This window comes from Electrophorus electricus, chromosome 6, assembly GCF_013358815.1.
Source record: "Electrophorus electricus isolate fEleEle1 chromosome 6, fEleEle1.pri, whole genome shotgun sequence".
NCBI lineage: Eukaryota > Metazoa > Chordata > Actinopteri > Gymnotiformes > Gymnotidae > Electrophorus > Electrophorus electricus.
In genome coordinates, this window is record NC_049540.1 from 29389534 (window position 1) to 29408432 (window position 18899).

At 43.6% G+C, this 18899-nt stretch overlaps 2 protein-coding genes and 1 non-coding gene across 4 annotated transcripts in view; 1 reads left to right on the forward strand and 2 right to left on the reverse strand.

The window, feature by feature from the left end:
- Window positions 1-5523, reverse strand: part of dnajc21 (DnaJ heat shock protein family (Hsp40) member C21) — a 19725-nt gene extending 14202 nt beyond the window's left edge. For both annotated transcript variants that reach the window (XM_035527638.1, XM_035527637.1), the window contains exons 1-5: window positions 5177-5523; window positions 4472-4565; window positions 2184-2307; window positions 1305-1433; window positions 118-422 (exon numbers count right to left, since the gene is read on the reverse strand). In XM_035527638.1, coding sequence (XP_035383531.1) covers window positions 118-422; window positions 1305-1433; window positions 2184-2307; window positions 4472-4565; window positions 5177-5273 — 749 coding nt within the window. In that variant the 5' untranslated portion in view covers window positions 5274-5523. The remainder of the gene's footprint in view (window positions 1-117; window positions 423-1304; window positions 1434-2183; window positions 2308-4471; window positions 4566-5176) is intronic.
- Window positions 5524-7612: 2089 nt separating this feature from the next.
- Window positions 7613-18538, forward strand: LOC113584560 (F-actin-monooxygenase MICAL3). The gene is made up of 12 exons (XM_027021554.2): window positions 7613-7781; window positions 9634-9689; window positions 9786-9898; window positions 11347-11421; window positions 12549-12695; window positions 12910-12987; window positions 13204-13355; window positions 13462-13516; window positions 14038-14115; window positions 14603-14720; window positions 14808-17765; window positions 18017-18538. Exons 1-12 carry the CDS (start codon window positions 7687-7689, stop codon window positions 18241-18243), a joined length of 4152 nt encoding a protein of 1383 aa, XP_026877355.2. The 5' UTR covers window positions 7613-7686; the 3' UTR covers window positions 18244-18538.
- trnam-cau lies at window positions 8125-8196 on the reverse strand. The gene has a single exon. It is a non-coding gene; the product is annotated as a tRNA-Met (tRNA).
- Window positions 18539-18899: the final 361 nt, after the last annotated feature.

Sequence of the window (18899 nt, forward strand, 5' to 3'; positions counted from 1 at the left end):
GACGAATAAACCGAACTTGAACATGCAAACACTGATCAATACAGCACGCAAGAGACAGACATAAAGGGACACACAGACAGGGACAGAAGACAGACAGCCGAGGACAGACAGACTCACTTTGCCTGTTGTAGTTTCTGCTTCCTTCTCAGCTGCTCCACCTTCTTGCTCTTCTCCGCGTTCTGCTCCTCCACCAGCTTCTTGTGGGCCTGCACACGTTTGTCGCGCTTGCGTGTGAAGGCCACTAGATGGCGGACCAGCTCACTGCGCTCCCTGCGGGCCTTCTCACGGGTCTTCCTGTTCTCCTTCTCCATGGCGCGTTTCTCCCAGCGGTTGGACGCCTGCCGCGTGTCGTACTCCTCCTTCCACGCAAAGTTCTTACGTGTGCAGAAACTTTGCCAGCAGCCATAGAACACATGCACAACCTGCACCATGAAGAGACACACACACAGACACACACACAGAGACACTGAATTGCAACATCTTAGTCATACAGATGTCAGGTCATGACCTGCTGCTAGTGTACACCATTACCAGTCAGTCATGAAATTGCAGTAAAACTGCCCAATAAAACCACAGCACAGAGCAACTTTACAACCCTGCTGAAGACATATACAGTTCTGCTTGAAAGTTTATGAACCCTTTAGCATAAATTTGACCGAGTCCTAAAAGCCAAATAAAGACAATCTGACCTAAAACTTCATCAAATTTTTGCAGAAACATAGAAACTTCTAAAAGGTTCATAGCGTAACTTTCCCAGCCTGCATTTCCGGCAGAGTGGCTCGTAGGCACACCAGAGACACTGTAGAGGCACTGTAGAGGCACCCAGCATGGAGCGGGAACTCTGCTGGGCCCTACTGGACACCAGAACACAGTGACCAAACTAAACACATCATTGGTAAACACAGACATAAGCTACAGAGACGAGAGAGAGAGAGAGAGAGAGAGAGAGAGAGAGACTGACTATATGCTAACGACTATATGCTAACTTTAGGAAACTGCTGTCTTTTAAAAAACTTAAAAATGAACAGACAACGACGACAAATCCTTCCTTGGAAACAGGAAGTGTTGTCCACTTAACTGTGCACCAATCTAGCTAAATTAATGTTTTTTTCCTGAAGAGACAAACTGATTAAAGAAGAAAATCAGAAACTGTTACTCCAACACACCATCTAAAAAACACATCAAACAATATTCTAATGTTAGCGTAGTTCTAATGTTCAGCTGGATTCCCATTTGATTCACATCTACAGGAACATTTAAACCCTGCCCAGTGTTCCCAGTTCTGAGCTGGGATGATTCATTACCGTATCATAGTCACTCTGAGAGTCTCCAAAGGAGGGAAAGTCTTCAGAGTCCTCAACCTCCTCTTTACTGTGCTCCAGTTCTTCTCTTGCAATGGACTCAAAAAGCCGCCTGTAGACGCTGTAAAAACCCTACAGAGGACAGAGGAAGAATCTTACCTTCTCCACACAGCCAGGAGAGCAGCTAAAACACAATTAACACCTCACTTTTGTTCAAAAGAAGGGACACCAAAACTCATGGACACACTGACTGAGGGCAAAGGGCAAAACAATCATGAGCTTTTGCTGACTCCTTGTGGCCCAGAACGGTACTGCAATATTATCAAACATTCTCACTGAAACATTAATAAGCCAAGTACATTATTAATAAGTACTGTCCAATGTTATTCACTCATCAACCAGGAAATCGTTACAGTAAGTAGTATATTTACTTAAACCTTAGAAATGCCTGATAACCCCAACTTATCAAATCAGTGTCAAATTTACAGCAGTGCTATACATGAGGCAGTTCATGAAACATTAAGCAGACATTTCTGGACATAAGCACTTCTAGAGTTGGAATCAGAGTTTATTCCCAGTGTGGCAATGTTGTCTGAGACGTACCAACACTGCCAGACAGACACACAGGCTGAGACGCGCGAATGCTGCCGGGTGAACTGTAAGCGGTCAGTCAAAATACTGAATGGTTACTAAGCTATAAAACACTTTTGTTCGATGAGACAAGCACTGCATCACTCAAAATGCCACTGAAACAAAAACATAGCATTATATACTCCAGCACCAGTGATATCTACATCTATCGACTCACGCAGTGCCATTAATTAAAGACACAGAAATCTCAGTCTGTTCACGAGAAACATCCACTCACCCCCCTTCACTTACACGTTCATCATCTCCGTAACCCGAGTAGCAGCTCACAGTGAAGTACTGTAGCAGATCAATACTGTCATCTTGGTACTCGCCAGTGACACCGCCCTTCAACAACGCCTCCCGGTGGCTGTCGTACCTGGCAGGAGAATCCACATTAACATGTGCTTCACATCCAGACTGAATCTGGATTTACTCTGTCCAGATTCTGTTGACACTTTTTCACTAAAACGCATCCCCAGTGTGTCCAGAGGAGATACTACGGTACTGCCACACTTAAAAAGTGCTATAATACACAGGCCATTACAAGTATGTTACAGGGTGCTGAATGCAGGCAGAAACCCTCTACAACAGCAGTGAAACATCTGCTTACGTGAACGTGAGAAGGGCATTTCTGCTTGCGTAATGTATGGAGACACAAAAGGCACATTCTGTTTACACGTGTATTAATTATGGCCACGATCTGTGTCCAACCACCTCTGAATGTGGTCTGAGCCGTCTAATCACAACGCATCTTGGGGGTGTATACTCCTGGCACTTTAAGTGGTCAACTGAAATCTGATTGTGATGTCATCACCAAAGACGCATGTTTGCAAGGGCCAAAATGCAGCAGAGCATCGTTACTGGCCACAAAGATGACATTGTCACCTAGTGAAAAAGCCAAAGGAAGTGACGAGATTAAGAGAAAGGAAACGTGGACTGAGTACACTTTCATGACGACCTCACATGGCAGAAGATGTGGGTGCGTATCACCAAGATTCAACCTTCTAAAGGGTTGATCTAGATTACAAAGACCCCCCACCCAGACATTTAACTGACGTGCTGTCTGTCAGGCATGTAGTGCTTTGGCAGTGCTGATACCAGCTGTAAAACAGCTCAGATGTGTCACGTGGCATCAGATCAATTTGGAATAATCACATAACCATTTTCTCATCAGCTCTGTTTAACTACCAGAAAATACAATATACTGTCAAAGGTTTGTTAAGGTTATACATATTCAAATATGTTCCTGACACCTTTGTCTATGCTCTGTAACTGCTGTTCCATGTTGTTACTTGGCATGTTATACTTAATTAATAGTATAGTAACAGTAACCTGTAACAATGGTTATACAATGTAAAGTATTATATGGCCCCATTACATCACATTAGTAGATAGTTTTAAGAAAAGAGGTTAGGCTACTTGGTCTTATGTGCATATAATTGTACAGATTGATGTATGGATGGACGCATGTGAACAAGACTAAAATACCCCCTACACACACACACACACACACACACACACACCTCATGGCAGGAAGAAAATACAGGAAGCAACAGTACCAGGAAGAACAAGGCCTAGGGGATCTCACACAATACGACAAAAACAAGTGATGAGCCCTTGATCGGAGTTTCGCTCTACATTTAGATTGTTTACATTTAGGATTGTGAAGAACCCCACCCATCCCAACAATAGGCTCTTCTCTCTGTTGAGGTCAGGGAAGCACTTTCGTTCCCTGAAGACCAAGACAGAGAGACTGAAGAAGAGCTTCTTCCCACAGGCCATTCAGGCCATGAATCAGGGAAACCGATAAACTGTGGGGACCACCACCACCATGTGACTGTAAATCTGTAAATTTGTAAGCTGGAATTGTACATTGTGTACATACACATATCCATATATACATTGTACATAATATTCTACATAAATACATAACATACATATATTGTACATACATTGTTAATATATTTTGTACATACATAGAATATATATATTTATCTTGCATATATATATTTTTCTCTATGCACCCCTGTTTTCTTTTCCTCAGTTTGGACAGAGCACCCTCCACCATTTCACTGCGAGTTATACTGTGTATGACTATGTATGTGATGAATAAACCAAACTTGAAACTTGTTTACAGTTTACAAATGCATTGAAAAGTCAAGATGGGTGTGTAAGCAGTGCTTAAAAAAAACACAAAAAATGAAGTGAGATCCATGAAAGAGAGAATACTATTAACAAAAAGCACTCATGTCTAAAGTTTGTCTAGTGCTTTTTTTCTATTATTGTTCTTTTGAGTGTGAGAAGAGCAACATTGCTCCGATGCTTTGGCCAAGCCTACCTCAACAGACTGCTCAGCTTTCTGGAATACTGGGATTGTGGAATTTGGGGGATTTTTTTACCTGTGGGGAAAAACTTACAAATATGGACTTCCCTGGTCAATTTTCTTACGTGGCAGAATGATTTGCCTTTGGCAACAACAGAGCAAAGCATGACGCACGACACGAGGAGTGAAGTGAGGTGTGGGAGGTGAGACGGCGTACCAGGCCCTCTCCTGCGGGTCGCTGAGGACGTCGTAAGCTGCCTGGATCAGTTTGAACTGCTCTGCTGCCTCCTCTGCGTTCTCCAGGTTCTTATCTGGAATCGGCAATTCACACAATGAAACAGAAAAGACTAAAAGACTTCCGACTACAAAGCAATGTCGACGGGCGTTCACCAAAGCCTTTTTAGAGGTTATTTAAGGCATCAGTGGTTTGGATGCCATACGCAGTGAACCTCTGAAGCATCAGCCTCCAGTACAGGACAACCTCGGAAGCATCAGCCTCCAGTACAGGACAACCTCGGAAGCATCAGCCTCCAGTACAGGACAACCTCGGAAGCATCAGCCTCCAGTACAGGACAACCTCGGAAGCATCAGCCTCCAGTACAGGACAACCTCGGAAGCATCAGCCTCCAGTACAGGACAACCTCGGAAGCATCAGCCTCCAGTACAGGACAACCTCTGAAGCATCAGCCTCCAGTACAGGACAACCTCGGAAGCATCAGCCTCCAGTACAGGACAACCTCTGATGCATCAGCCTCCAGTACAGGACAACCTCTGTGACTAAGGGTGGAAAGGCTACACGCACGAGACTGGACAGCATCTTCAGATCTAAACCAGGCTGCCTGCTGCGCGTGAGCTCGCGCTGCCACCACCTGGAGCTGCCGACATTTCCCAGCAAACGAACCGCGCGGGCAGGTCCCGTTACCTGGGTGCCATTTCAGCGCTAATCTACGATAGGCCTTCTTCAGCCCGTCGTCCGTCGCGTCCCTGGTGACACCCAGCACGTCGTAGTGGCATTTCATCCTGCTGGCCGTCCGTCCGTCCGTCACCGTTACCGTTACCGTTACCGAGGCCGACGGAGCGGCTGGGGGTTAACGCATCAGCGTCGGTACACTTAGCTAACCGACACGAAGCACTCCATGTTTCCTACTCCAACGAAACCGATGTACTAGATATAGAAAACAAAAGGCGCAATTATCAAGTTTTGTGCGATTTGAGCCGCAGACCCGCGGTGATATTCAGCAATGTGGCGAAGAGCCGGCGGCGCCTGGAAATGACGTCACAACGATGCTCTGATCGCTGATTGGCGTTTGTTTGTGACGTAGGAGCCGTGCGCGTATAACTCCATACGACGGAAACATTCAGATAAACCTTGAACTCTGACCTGACCTCACTCGACCCAGAGTTAGAAGCAGTAAAGAGGAGCGTTTGGAGACCTCAACATGAATTATAGCACATCATACACCCGCTTCATTAAATATTATAATAACGACCTCAACATGAATTATAGCACATCATACACCCGCTTCATTTAATATTATAATAACGACCTCAACATGAATTATAGCACATCATACACCCGCTTCATTTAATATTATAATAACGACCTCAACATGAATTATAGCACATCATACACCCGCTTCATTTAATATTATAATAACGACCTCAACATGAATTATAGCACATCATACACCCGCTTCATTAAATATTATAATAACGACCTCAACATGAATTATAGCACATCATACACCCGCTTCATTAAATATTATAATAACGACCTCAACATGAATTATAGCACATCATACACCCGCTTCATTTAATATTATAATAACGACCTCAACATGAATTATAGCACATCATACACCCGCTTCATTTAATATTATAATAACGACCTCAACATGAATTATAGCACATCATACACCCGCTTCATTAAATATTATAATAACGACCTCAACATGAATTATAGCACATCATACACCCGCTTCATTAAATATTATAATAACGACCTCAACATGAATTATAGCACATCATACACCCGCTTCATTAAATATTATAATAACGACCTCAACATGAATTATAGCACATCATACACCCGCTTCATTAAATATTATAATAACGACCTCAACATGAATTATAGCACATCATACACCCGCTTCATTAAATATTATAATAACGACCTCAACATGAATTATAGCACATCATACACCCGCTTCATTAAATATTATAATAACGACCTCAACATGAATTATAGCACATCATACACCCACTTCATTTAATATTATAATAACGACCTCAACTATAGCATGTGAACTAGTCGATCTAAATAAATCAGCTGTTACAAGCTCGACAAATAAAGCTCGGACATGATAGACTGGTTCTTGCTGGGGCTTTATTAGCCAGGTAGCTTGTTCCAAAGTGTAAAGTTTATTTGTAAAAAATAAATAAATAAATAAAATAAATAAAAAGATAATAAAGCACCAGACTGGAGAAAATGAAAGTATGAAAGTGAAGCCCTTTGTTGGCCTATGTGTCATCACCATGTCAGATGGATCTAGCAGTTATCCGGTGAAGAAACAAACTCAGACACAGTGTTGGGGTCCATTTGCAGGGAAACTTTCATCATAGAAGCCAACAGGGCCAGAGGAGAAGTGGCACAAAACAAGAGCAATGTACCATCCAAAGAGCAGAGAAAATAAAGCAAGCTTGCTATACAAAGACTGGGAGTTTTTGAAGGCGTCATATAGCGCAGTAGTGAGGCGATACGAAGCAAGTGCGTGTGATTCACAACCATCGCAAGCCCCAGAGGTAATGGCGACCTCTGGTGGCCACAGGCGTGAATAACCGCGCTTTCCCTCACGAGTATAAACGGGTATGAACGGGAGTACTGCTACAAGACGAACCGTTTCGATTTGAAACGAAATAAAGTGGTTCCTTTGAAGTGGCTGATAAATCCGTCTTTGTTGATTGCGACAGGCCAATATTTGTGATGTTGTCCGAACATTTCTAGATGAACGCTGTAATTAATTTACTATTACAAAGTAAGCTAAAAACAAAACAAAAGGAAATACTCAGTTTCAGAGAAGTCCCAGGGACTAATCCCAACAGGATTTTCTAAGGCTTGTGTTATTACATGGGCTAGACATTACATCCAGCTAGACTACCGCCCTTAAGCACTGCATCACAAGTCTCCACTGTGGAGGGTCCTGAGCTGAGCGCTGTTTTGCTCCCGGATGAGTAGGAGTGGTTTCATGAGTTTGTTGGCGTCTTCCTGAGACCTTACACACAATTCACAAATGCCTGCTATTTAACCACAGGAAGAGCGTGGTGGTCGCACATGCCACTATTCCCTCAGTACTGGCCTCTCACATTATAGCGTTTTTCCCCTTTAATTAAAATAAATATTTCCTTGATAGTGGAGCAGCATACAACAACACCATGAAATCCACGAGGGATGTGAATCTGGACGCGTACACTCTATCACTGGTGACGGCGAAAGAGGATGTACTGAACCCGCGGTCCTCCACCAACTGGTACGGGAAACATCACAGCTGGGACGTCTTCCTTTTTTTGTATTTACTATTAGGTAGCAGGTAGACGTAGAATATGGAAGGCTAAAAGAAAAAAAAAAAATTAAAGATAAGAATTTTTTATTGAATTTGGCAGAATGAAAGAAATGACAAAAAAATATCTAAACAATTTTCTCCTGAAACGCATAGACTTATGAATCTTATTCTCGACACGTTTTCATAAATCTGTGTATATCCGGATATTTGAACAGCGAATTGATCTTTAGGTTGTGTACTTAACACTTCAGAAAGTGTAGCAATTAACGTAATTTCTGAAGACGTGTGAAGCAGACAGAGAGAAAAACGTTAGCAGAGGATGGTTTCGATCCATCGACCTCTGGGTTATGGGCCCAGCACGCTTCCGCTGCGCCACTCTGCTGCGCGCTCAAGCTCCCTCATGTTATTTTATTAACTTTTTTTATTAACCAAAATACTTGGTGCACGGTAGGGCACATTGGCTAATTTATTAATGCACGTTTCTGATCAATGCTTTTGCAAGTGGCAGACAGGCTAAGATACCTAGACAGCCAAATAGATGGAGACCTTATTATTTTAACTACAGTCGCATTTTGTTTGTGTTTTACACTACTGGTGGATCTGTGTGCTGCATATCTAACCACATCTAAACCCAGTCTGGTCCCACTGAATCTCAGCACATCTTAGTCTGGGCGCTTCCTGTTATTCTGGGGCACGTTTCTGCAAAAAGCGCGTTCATAAGAGAGGATGTATAGGACGGAAACGCAATTTTAAAACAATGTCGCTGCATGTCAACAAAAACCCCCGAAAGGGGATTGCGCGCGGGGACGCTTTTCCCTTGTTTGGGCAGCGCGTGAGAAGGAGACAGGAAACGAGTTCCAAACGGGATAATTCGTCCTCGCGGCGTGTGACTGTGCTGTATCCGAAGCACGCGGGGGTGGAGGGTATGCGCGTGTGCCGAGTTGGGACGCTTGGGTTTGCTTAGATACGGTCTAGAGTCACGCGCTGACGATTGGGCGGTCTCGGGGTAATGGGCCACTGCGTACTGAGTAAACAGTGCACTTTAATTGGACTAGACCTTCCCACGGGCTTCCGGTCTTTCTGTCTGCCTTCAATGTGTGTGTGTGTGTGTGTGTGTGTGTGTGTGTGTGTAGGGGGTATTTTAGTCTTGTTCACATGCGTCCATCCATACATCAATCTGTACAATTATATGCACATAAGACCAAGTAGCCTAACCTCTTTTCTTAAAACTATCTACTAATGTGATGTAATGGGGCCATATAATACTTTACATTGTATAACCATTGTTACAGGTTACTGTTACTATACTATTAATTAAGTATAACATGCCAAGTAACAACATGGAACAGCAGTTACAGAGCATAGACAAAGGTGTCAGGAACATATTTGAATATGTATAACCTTAACAAACCTTTGACAGTATATTGTATTTTCTGGTAGTTAAACAGAGCTGATGAGAAAATGGTTATGTGATTATTCCAAATTGATCTGATGCCACGTGACACATCTGAGCTGTTTTACAGCTGGTATCAGCACTGCCAAAGCACTACATGCCTGACAGACAGCACGTCAGTTAAATGTCTGGGTGGGGGGTCTTTGTAATCTAGATCAACCCTTTAGAAGGTTGAATCTTGGCGTTACACAGTGGTGTTACTCAGTGCTCTGGACAGTGTTGGCTTACCTGAATTAAGGCTATCGTGTTACTATGAGTTACTCTAAAACGTTCATCTCTGAAAACCATTTTCAGAGGTTACAAGTTATGTATCTCACTTGCTGTCTATCTCTCTGTGTTAATGCTTCTTTATACCTCTGTTAACAGGGCCCTGTTTGCCTATGATGGTGTGACAAACCGACTCAGATTGTCAGATTCTGGTGGTAGGAAAATACCAAGTTTGCATATACAATGTGTGTGTGTGTGTGTGTGTGTGAGAGAGAGAGCATGCATGTGTGCTTATCTGTATTCTCTTACAGTGGGTGGTGTATTAGAGCTGGCCTCTAAACTCCACCCTAGGCGGCCTCTCTATGGACTCTGCAGGGTGGAGCAACCAGGCCCCGCCCTGTCCCACATTGTCATGATTATCTGGGTAAGTTACACCATCTATCTATCCATCCATTCTTCCATCCATCCATCTGATTTCTCATATAATGTTTTAAAGCAGGTACCATATAGAGTCTTTACAGTTCAAGCTCATTGTAACGGTGAGTGGTGAGGAGGCGGATGCATGTGTGGAGAAGAGCGAGATTTATTATTATTATTATTATTATTATTAATATTATTATTATTATTATTATTATTATTATTATTATTATTATATTGTAACGGTGAGTGGTGAGGAGGCGGATGCATGTGTGGAGAAGAGCGAGATTTATTATTATTATTATTATTATTATTATTATTATTATTATTATTATTATTATTATTATTATTATATTGTAACGGTGAGTGGTGAGGAGGCGGATGCACGTGTGGAGAAGAGCGAGATTTATTATTATTATTATTATTATTATTATTATTATTATATTGTAACGGTGAGTGGTGAGGAGGCGGATGCACGTGCGGAGAAGAGCGAGATTTATTATTATTATTATTATTATTATTATTATTATTATTATATTGTAACGGTGAGTGGTGAGGAGGCGGATGCACGTGCGGAGAAGAGCGAGATTTATTATTATTATTATTATTATTATTATTATTATTATTATATTGTAACGGTGAGTGGTGAGGAGGCGGATGCATGTGTGGAGAAGAGCGAGATTTGTTATTATTATTATTATTATTATTATTATTATTATATTGTAACGGTGAGTGGTGAGGAGGCGGATGCATGTGTGGAGAAGAGCGAGATTTGTTATTATTATTATTATTATTATTATTATTATTATTATTATATTGTAACGGTGAGTGGTGAGGAGGCGGATGCATGTGTGGAGAAGAGCGAGATTTGTTATTATTATTATTATTATTATTATTATTATTATTATTATATTGTAACGGTGAGTGGTGAGGAGGCGGATGCATGTGTGGAGAAGAGCGAGATTTGTTATTATTATTATTATTATGATTATTATTATTATTATTATTATTATTATTATTATTATTATTATATTGTAACGGTGAGTGGTGAGGAGGCGGATGCATGTGTGGAGAAGAGCGAGATTTGTTAAGGGCAAATCCAAAATCAGTAGTCCAGAGTCACATTACCAACACAGAGAGCACGGGGATACATGATCAACCAAAACCCACGAACGCAAACAGGGAAAACAGGCTATAACCGATACGAGGAAGAACTCTGAGACCAACACACACGAAAGCTAGGAGTACAAAACTCACATCCATTCATTCACACGCAGTAAACAGCCAACACACAGCCATCAAGACAGGGTTTAAATACCTGAACTTAACAAGACCAGAAACGAGGGAAGGAGAAAACAAAACCATGGAATGGAACAACCAGGAAACACAGAAACAAGGACGTCAGCAGGGTGGCCATTCGTGACACTCACTGGCATACTTGTGTGTGTGTGACAGGTGGGAGAAGGAGTGGATGACTATCGCAGAGCTGAATGTGCAACTCATGTACCTGCTATCAGAGCTTTCTTTAAGGTGAAACCCAACACACACCAAATGAAAGTGCTGAAATGCTCTGAGTATTAACTCTACATTCATACTACATCTTCATTCTCAGAGTATTAACACTACATTCACACTACAAGTCTTCATTTTCAGAGTATCAACACTAAATTCATGCTACGTCTTCATTCTCATAGTATTAGCACTACATTCAAACTACATGTCTTCATTCTCAGAGTATTAACACTACATTCACATTACATGTCTTCAATCTCAGGGTATTAACACTACATTCACACTGCATGTCTTCATTCTCAGTGTTTACACCCAGTCCTTAGTCTTTATTAGGCTAATGTTTGTATTTTGTACGTTTTTAAATTTTAATGTTCATATTTTTAAGTTATGTGTATCTGTCATCGGTTTGAGCACAGACCAGCGTGCTCCCATTTGTAAAAACAATAAAGTCACATACAGCCCCTATGTGAGCTAACAGGTGGTATAGTGTAGTGGGTGTCAATGCCTCTGCCCCTGTGGAGGACTGAGGCACAAACCCCATCCGGCACGTGTGCTCTACAGGCAAGACTCGTAACGCCATGTTTGCCTAACATGCTTGAAATTGTAAGTTGCTCTGGATCGAAGTGTCTGTTAAATGTTTCGATTAAATAAAATAGTACAAGCAAAGATGAACTGATCAGCTGTTGAGGATTGGGAGCAAAGGTCAGGAAGTAGAGAGGTGTGTGTCATAGCAGCTACTGGACACAGAGATGTGTCAGTGGTATGAAGAGTGAGGTTAAAAAATAAAACATGAATTCTGCTCTGGAAGTTTTCAATGCGCTATCACAGGCACAGATAGGATATGTGTTTCATCTCAGAACAAAGCTGGCTCAAACTTGATTTAAAAAAGATCAGATGTTTATGTACACACTTGAGACACATCTACCTGGAAGCAAATGGATGTGTTCACGATCAGATAGTAAACGGCAAAGATCCGTTATATCTGATGCACTAGCAGTGTGAATTAAAGCTAAAGGTTTTGTATATACATAAGTGAATAAATGTAGTATTGATACACACATTTACAGAGCCACAAAATCTGCACATCTCGCTCACATATATTTTCTCTTTCTTTCTCTCTTTTGTTCTTACTTCCTCTTTTGCAGGAAGTGCACATATTTCTTCCTGCCCGTTCCCTGGAAGAGGTTACGGAAGAGAGGATTTGTATGGTGGCCTGTAAGGTCACACGACTGATGGACAATGTTAGAGCAAGACCACCTATTTCTCGACAGGATGCCGGAGAGGAGCTTGTGGTGAGACTCCTGTGGTTAAGTACTTGAACCACAAGGGGGCGGTATGATACATTCTCAAGTAGGAACATTTTCATTGAGGCCCAGCTCAAAGAGTCAAAGTGCTATAACCCTTGTACATTTGCTTATCCTAGTAACATTAGTTTGGCATCCATAGTTAAAAAACTATTTTAAAACTATTTTAGTCATACAAACAAACCACGTCCTTCTGTTACAGGGCACTAACTACAAGAGGACCATCGCTTCAGCAGAGATCCTCCAGACCCACAGAGAGAGGTTCTGGGCACAAGCAGAGGTGAGGATACAGCCATTCCCACTGAATCCCCATTGAATTCCCATTACATATCGACTAAAACCAGATGTGTTCCGAAGTAGGTGTTGTGCTGTGTATAAATCTCTGTCTTGGACTCTCAGCTGTAATTGGAATGTCTCTGAGTCCAGTTTTCCCAAACAAACACACAGTAGCCCTCTGCTGGGATTCACACTGAAAGTGGTTGTGTGTATCTCAAAGAGAGAGGAAGAGGAGAGGAAAGAGGAAGAGCGCAGAAGGGCCGTAGAGGACAGGAGACAGAGAGAGCGAGCGAGACTGGAGCAAGAACGGAGGGAGGCAGAACGGAGGGAGAAAAGAATGAAAGAACAAGAGAAGAAGATCCAGGAGCAGAGGTCTGACACTCCTCTGATGTCTCTGATCTAATATGTGATATTCTGTAGGATTATGTGAATAGTTCAGAATCCAGATTAATTGTAGGCAGAAATATTCTGCCTTCAGGAGATTACAGGCACAGGCAGAAGCAGAGAGATACAAACGGGAGCAACTGAAATGGGTAAGAGTGTGTTAAGATCAGTTCTTACATGTGTGTGTGTGTGTGTGTGTGTGTGTGTGTGTGAGTGTGTTAAGATCAGTTCTTATATGTGTGTGTGTGTGTGTGAGTGTGTTAAGATCAGTTCTTATATGTGTGTGTGTGTGTGAGTGTGTTAAGATCAGTTCTTATATGTGTGTGTGTGTGTGAGTGTGTGTGTGTGTGTTAAGATCAGTTCTTATATGTATAAGTGGATATGTGTGTGTGTGTGTGTGTGTGTGTGTGTGTTAAGATCAGTTCTTATATGTATGTGTGTGTGTGTGAGTGTGTTAAGATCAGTTCTTATATGTATAAGTGGATATGTGTGTGTGTGTGTGTGTGTGTGTGTGTGTGTGTGTGTGTGTGTGTGTGTGTGTGTGTGTGTGAGTGTGTTAAGATCAGTTCTTATATGTATAAGTGGATATGTGTGTGTGTGTGTGAGTGTTAAGATCAGTTCTTATATGTATAAGTGGATATGTGTGTGTGTGTGTGTGTGTATCTGGCAGGCCCAGCAACAGAGGGAGTATGAGCAGGAAGCGATGAGAGCTCGCCATACACACTCTGAATCTGTAGAGAAAGCATCTGTGAGTTCAGCTGGGATATCTGCTTTAGCAGCCATACTAACCAAACCCTGCAGGAGTTTCACCTGTGTGGTATAATGCAGTCCAAATTTAAGACTGTATTCAGTGCGCTGGAATTTGTAATTCCATGACAAATGTGTTAACGATCCAACTACGAAAGAGTGATTCATCTCAGAATTTAGACTTTCACTCTTCACTGCTCTGTGAAGACTCTGAGAGTAAGATATTTATAGTGGAGCAATCCACCCACCTCATCCTACACCTCATCCTCTACCTCATCTTCTACCTCATTCTCTACCTCATCCTCTGGAAATTTTACCCTGCATCCTCACACAGGCCAGCCCGCAGCACGGGCAAGTGACCATGATTTGAAGGTCTTCCCGTTTCAGATGCCATCAGGACCAAATGCTGTTTTATGCGGTCTTGATTGTGAGGCTGGAGAAACTGAACACGAGCAATGGTGTGGTGTAATACTCCTTTTGGCCTGCAGGAGGCAGCAGCACTGGCGTCTCAGCGTAGAAGCAACCCCAGAGAGTTCTTCAGACAACTGTCGCAGTCCTCAGCTGCTGCAGCCAACCCCAAATCTCCCCCCGTCAGCCCACTCACAGGTGAGAAGACCAGAGAGGAGAAAGAGAAATTAAGAGGTATAAAATTAATGCAAACCGTAAGCAATTCTTCTTTTTTACTCTTTACAGCCAGGGGTTCCTACAGGAAGTCCCACAGTAGTCTGACAGATGCCTTCCTTTTCAACATGTCAGCCTCTGCCACCACCACCTCCCCTTGCCGTCAAAAAGTGGTTTCTCCCTTCTTCCCGTCAGCTCCACCCCCCTGGAGTCATACAGTGGTCCTTCCCAACATGCCAACTGAATTATCTCCTTCACCATCAGTAGATTCCCCTGTCTTAACTCCGTTTACCTCTCTCCAAAGTCCAACAAGAAGATCTCCCACCCTTCGAGCACCTCCACCCCCCTGCAGTCAGACAGTGGTATCTGCCAATATCCAGATTCCTAAGGGTGACTCTCATCTCCGTCAGTCGTCATCATCAGCCGTCCATCAACAGCCAGAGAGATCTACAGCTGCTCCCACCTTAGACGTATCTCCATCTCCTACCTCCATTCATACACAACTCTCTTTAACAGCAGTAGTGGAAAGCCTAACCTTTTACCCACCCTTACCCCAGCCTACTGCATATTTCGAAATGGACATTCACTGCTCGGACCAATCAGAGCATGAAATACTGCCACGTCCACACCCCCCTACTGCCCCACATGTCCCTCTGAGCCCTGGTCACCATCCAGGTCCACCTCCGCCCATTCCCCAACCTGACAGACAGACATCCAGACCTCAAGCCCACATTAATATCAGGCCGCTTTCCTCAATCTCACCTTCATGGAGCCTGTCTACAGTGTCTCCCACGTCCACAGATGGCCACACCTCCAAAGATGGACAAACCTCCACAGATGGCTGCAGCTCCAAAGATGGACAAACCTCCAAAGATGGCTGCAGCTCCAAAGATGGACAAACCTCCACAGTAGGCCACACCTCCACCGATGGCCACACCTGCCTGCCCACGATGCCCTGTGCTCCACCTGTCCCCCAGGCTCCTTTGCGGCCCCTCCCAGCACTGTCGGCACCCTGCCAGACCCTGAGAGACCTGGAGCCAGTGAGAGAGCTCAGTGCTCAGGTCTCCATCATATCCACCCTAGAGGAAGATGAGGTAGGAGAGAGAGAGGAGGAGGATGGGGAGGATGAAGTGACAAGTGAAGAGGAGGCAGAGGGAGGAGTGAGAGAGGGGAAGGATGGAGGGATAACAGAAGAGATAGAGACAGAAAGGAGAGAAAATGAAGTGGAGGAGGTCAAGAGCAAGGAGGTGGGAGAGAGAGATGAAAGGGGTGGAGAGAGAGATGAGGAAGAAAGATGGAGAAAAGAGGGAGTCCTGGACCCATGGGTCACTGCTCAGACCTCTGTTACATCTGCTTTAGAGGAAGAGGAGGATGCTGAAGATAAGAGGAAAGAGGAAGCAACAGATGAGAAAAGAGGAGAGGAAAATGAAGCGGACAAGCAGAGGGATGAAGAGGCGGTAGAGAGAGAGCGAAAGATGGATAATAAAGTGGAGGAGGTTGAGCGCAAGGAGGTAGGAGAGAGGGATGAAGGCACAGGCGAGGAAGTAGAAAAAGGAGAAGTAAAAGAAGAAAAAAGACAGGAAGCAACAGAAAAGACGAACAGAGAGGTGGGAGAGTATGATCAGCATGGGCCAGGTAGCAAGAGTGAGACAGAAACAGAAGGAGATTTAGACACACAGGTAGGGGAAAGGGAGGACATGGGCAAGAACATGAAAAGCGGTGATCAAGAGAGGATCCGGAGAGAGGAGGACGGGCCTGACAAATGGCCTTCAAAGAAGGGAAAGCAGGACGAAGGCAGGCTAGGAGGTGTGTGCAGGGAGTCTGAGCTGGGAGGGGAGGTGATGGGGCGGAAGAAGAGCAAGAGTGAGGCTGCTGGAATGGGGAAAATGAGCGTCGAGATGAAGAAAGCCAAGCTCAGTGAGCAAAAGAGCGAGACGGGTGTGGATGAAGACAGACAGGCAGAGGAAGGGGAAGAGGCGGACGACGGGATGGGAGACCACCGTGGGAGGGGCAGGGAAGAACAGAAGAGGCGCAGAAACATGGAGAGAGAAGCAGAAAGCCATGGAATGTCAGAACCAGAACTCAACGGAGACGAGAACAGAGCAGAGCCAGATATTAAGCAGGAGGTTCTGACCACACAGCAACAGAGGGACGGAGCAAAGCCCAGTGAGTATAGTGGTGATGACCGACTGGAACAGAGTGAATCTGGACAGCAGGATGGCCAGCTTAGACCACCTGGAGGGGAAGACTGGATGAGGAACGTGTCAGAAGAGAGAAAGGAGACTGAAGAAGTTTGGGCTTTGGAGGCAGAGCTGTGCAGAGTCTGTCCTGGCACGATTTTGCAGTCATACACCAGTCCTGACAGTCTTCCAGATATCCAAGCATCACCTGACACTGGCTCAGACACATCCGATGCTCTGTCTTGTCAAGGATGTGGAATTTGGACTTGTGATTCTAATGACCAATCCACCCCATCTGGAGGTTGTAATGAAAATGCAAAAACATCAAACATGGATTACGATTCAACTCATTTAAGTCCAGATTTCCACAATACTTTACCTACCAAAGAGGTAGAGTCCGAGCTATCCATTTCACGTCACCCAGAACAGTCCCTGCCTGGAGACTTTACAGAAAACATGGCTGAAGCTATTTTGGAAACTTCCATCGATCCATCAATTGCTATCTCAGACAAGGAAAAATATCCAGTATGTTCCTCAAATAGTAGCCTAGATACTGCAGACACCATCACTCCTATGGGCTTAGGTGTACCTGCAGGGGATGAAACCCAGGAGACAGCGTCTGAAACAGACCAGATAATGGACTACCTCAAAAAGGAGAGAGAAGAAATAGAGGTGGAAGAACGTGAATGGGCAGAGGATGAGAGTGACTCAAAGGAGCTCGAATGCGAACCAGCGGAGTGGTATACTGCTGAGCTCAAACCTCACCCCTCTTGTGCATCTGAGAACAGGAATGGAACATCACCAGAAGAGGAGGACCTTGAAGCTGTCAATCACATTCCAGAAAACACAGGTGACTTTAATCACTGTGACTTATGCATGCACTTAAAATGATGACTGAACAGTAACAATAATATTCTAGACTCCGAAAGTTGACCTGGTTGCACAGGTAAAGCAAAGTGACTAATACCAAAGTCAAGGCTCCAATTCCCACAGAGCACATATATATGTTAACTGATAAATATGTGATACAAAGGCTCTAGGCTTGATTCCTAGTGGTGTTTGTTGGAAACTTATTTACAAGTTGTTTTTTTTACATTTCAGATCGTGTAATAACCACTGCTTCAGCACAGCACACGCCCAGGCCAGAGCTGGACCAAGCTGAAGAGGCAAGTGACTTGGAAACCTTTACAGCACCAAACAATGAGATGTCCAGTAATGAGGAAGGGCAGGAACATACAGGGGTGGGAACCCCTGACAGCATAGAAGAAGCCACAGTACATGCATCACTTCTGTCAGCCAGTGATATGAACGTTAATGTGACAGACTGACTATCAGAGATGCAGCCAATGATGATTCAGTGGTTCACACCAATCAATGAGGCTAGAGATGAGAATGGAATACAATTATCAGGGCCCAAGCATTAAATTTGAGTAAACCTATAACATAGGTGATACTATACTACTGCTAAGAGCCTCCATTGTTTAACATGTGGTAGACAGACATATTCTCACCACCTTCTATTGTAATGGTAACACTTAAAAATGTATGAGCTTATCAGTATTATTCAGTGCACTCACACCGAACATAAGACACACACAATGAATGTGGACATGAGACATACAACCCAATAAAAATAAATAAAAAACTTTCACCAACATGCAAAGGACCTACTTTCCAGTATGTTAACCCACTACGTTACAAGCACAGTTGGATCTAGCTTTGCAGCTACAGGGGAGCAGGGTTGCCATCTTTTCAAGTCACACCTAATTCATCTTCCACCTGTAACAGTGTTTGGCATAAATTTGCTAGGGGGAGGTGAAGCAGAAGCATGACAAACTAACCAATATGGACCAGTATTGCTTGGTTTGGGACCAATGCACAGGTAGATAGTGTTTCACACAGTACACAAAACCAGCCCTTTCTAAAAGATCAATTACATCCCCATTACACACAGAAATGACTTAGCCAAAACATCTACAGCAAA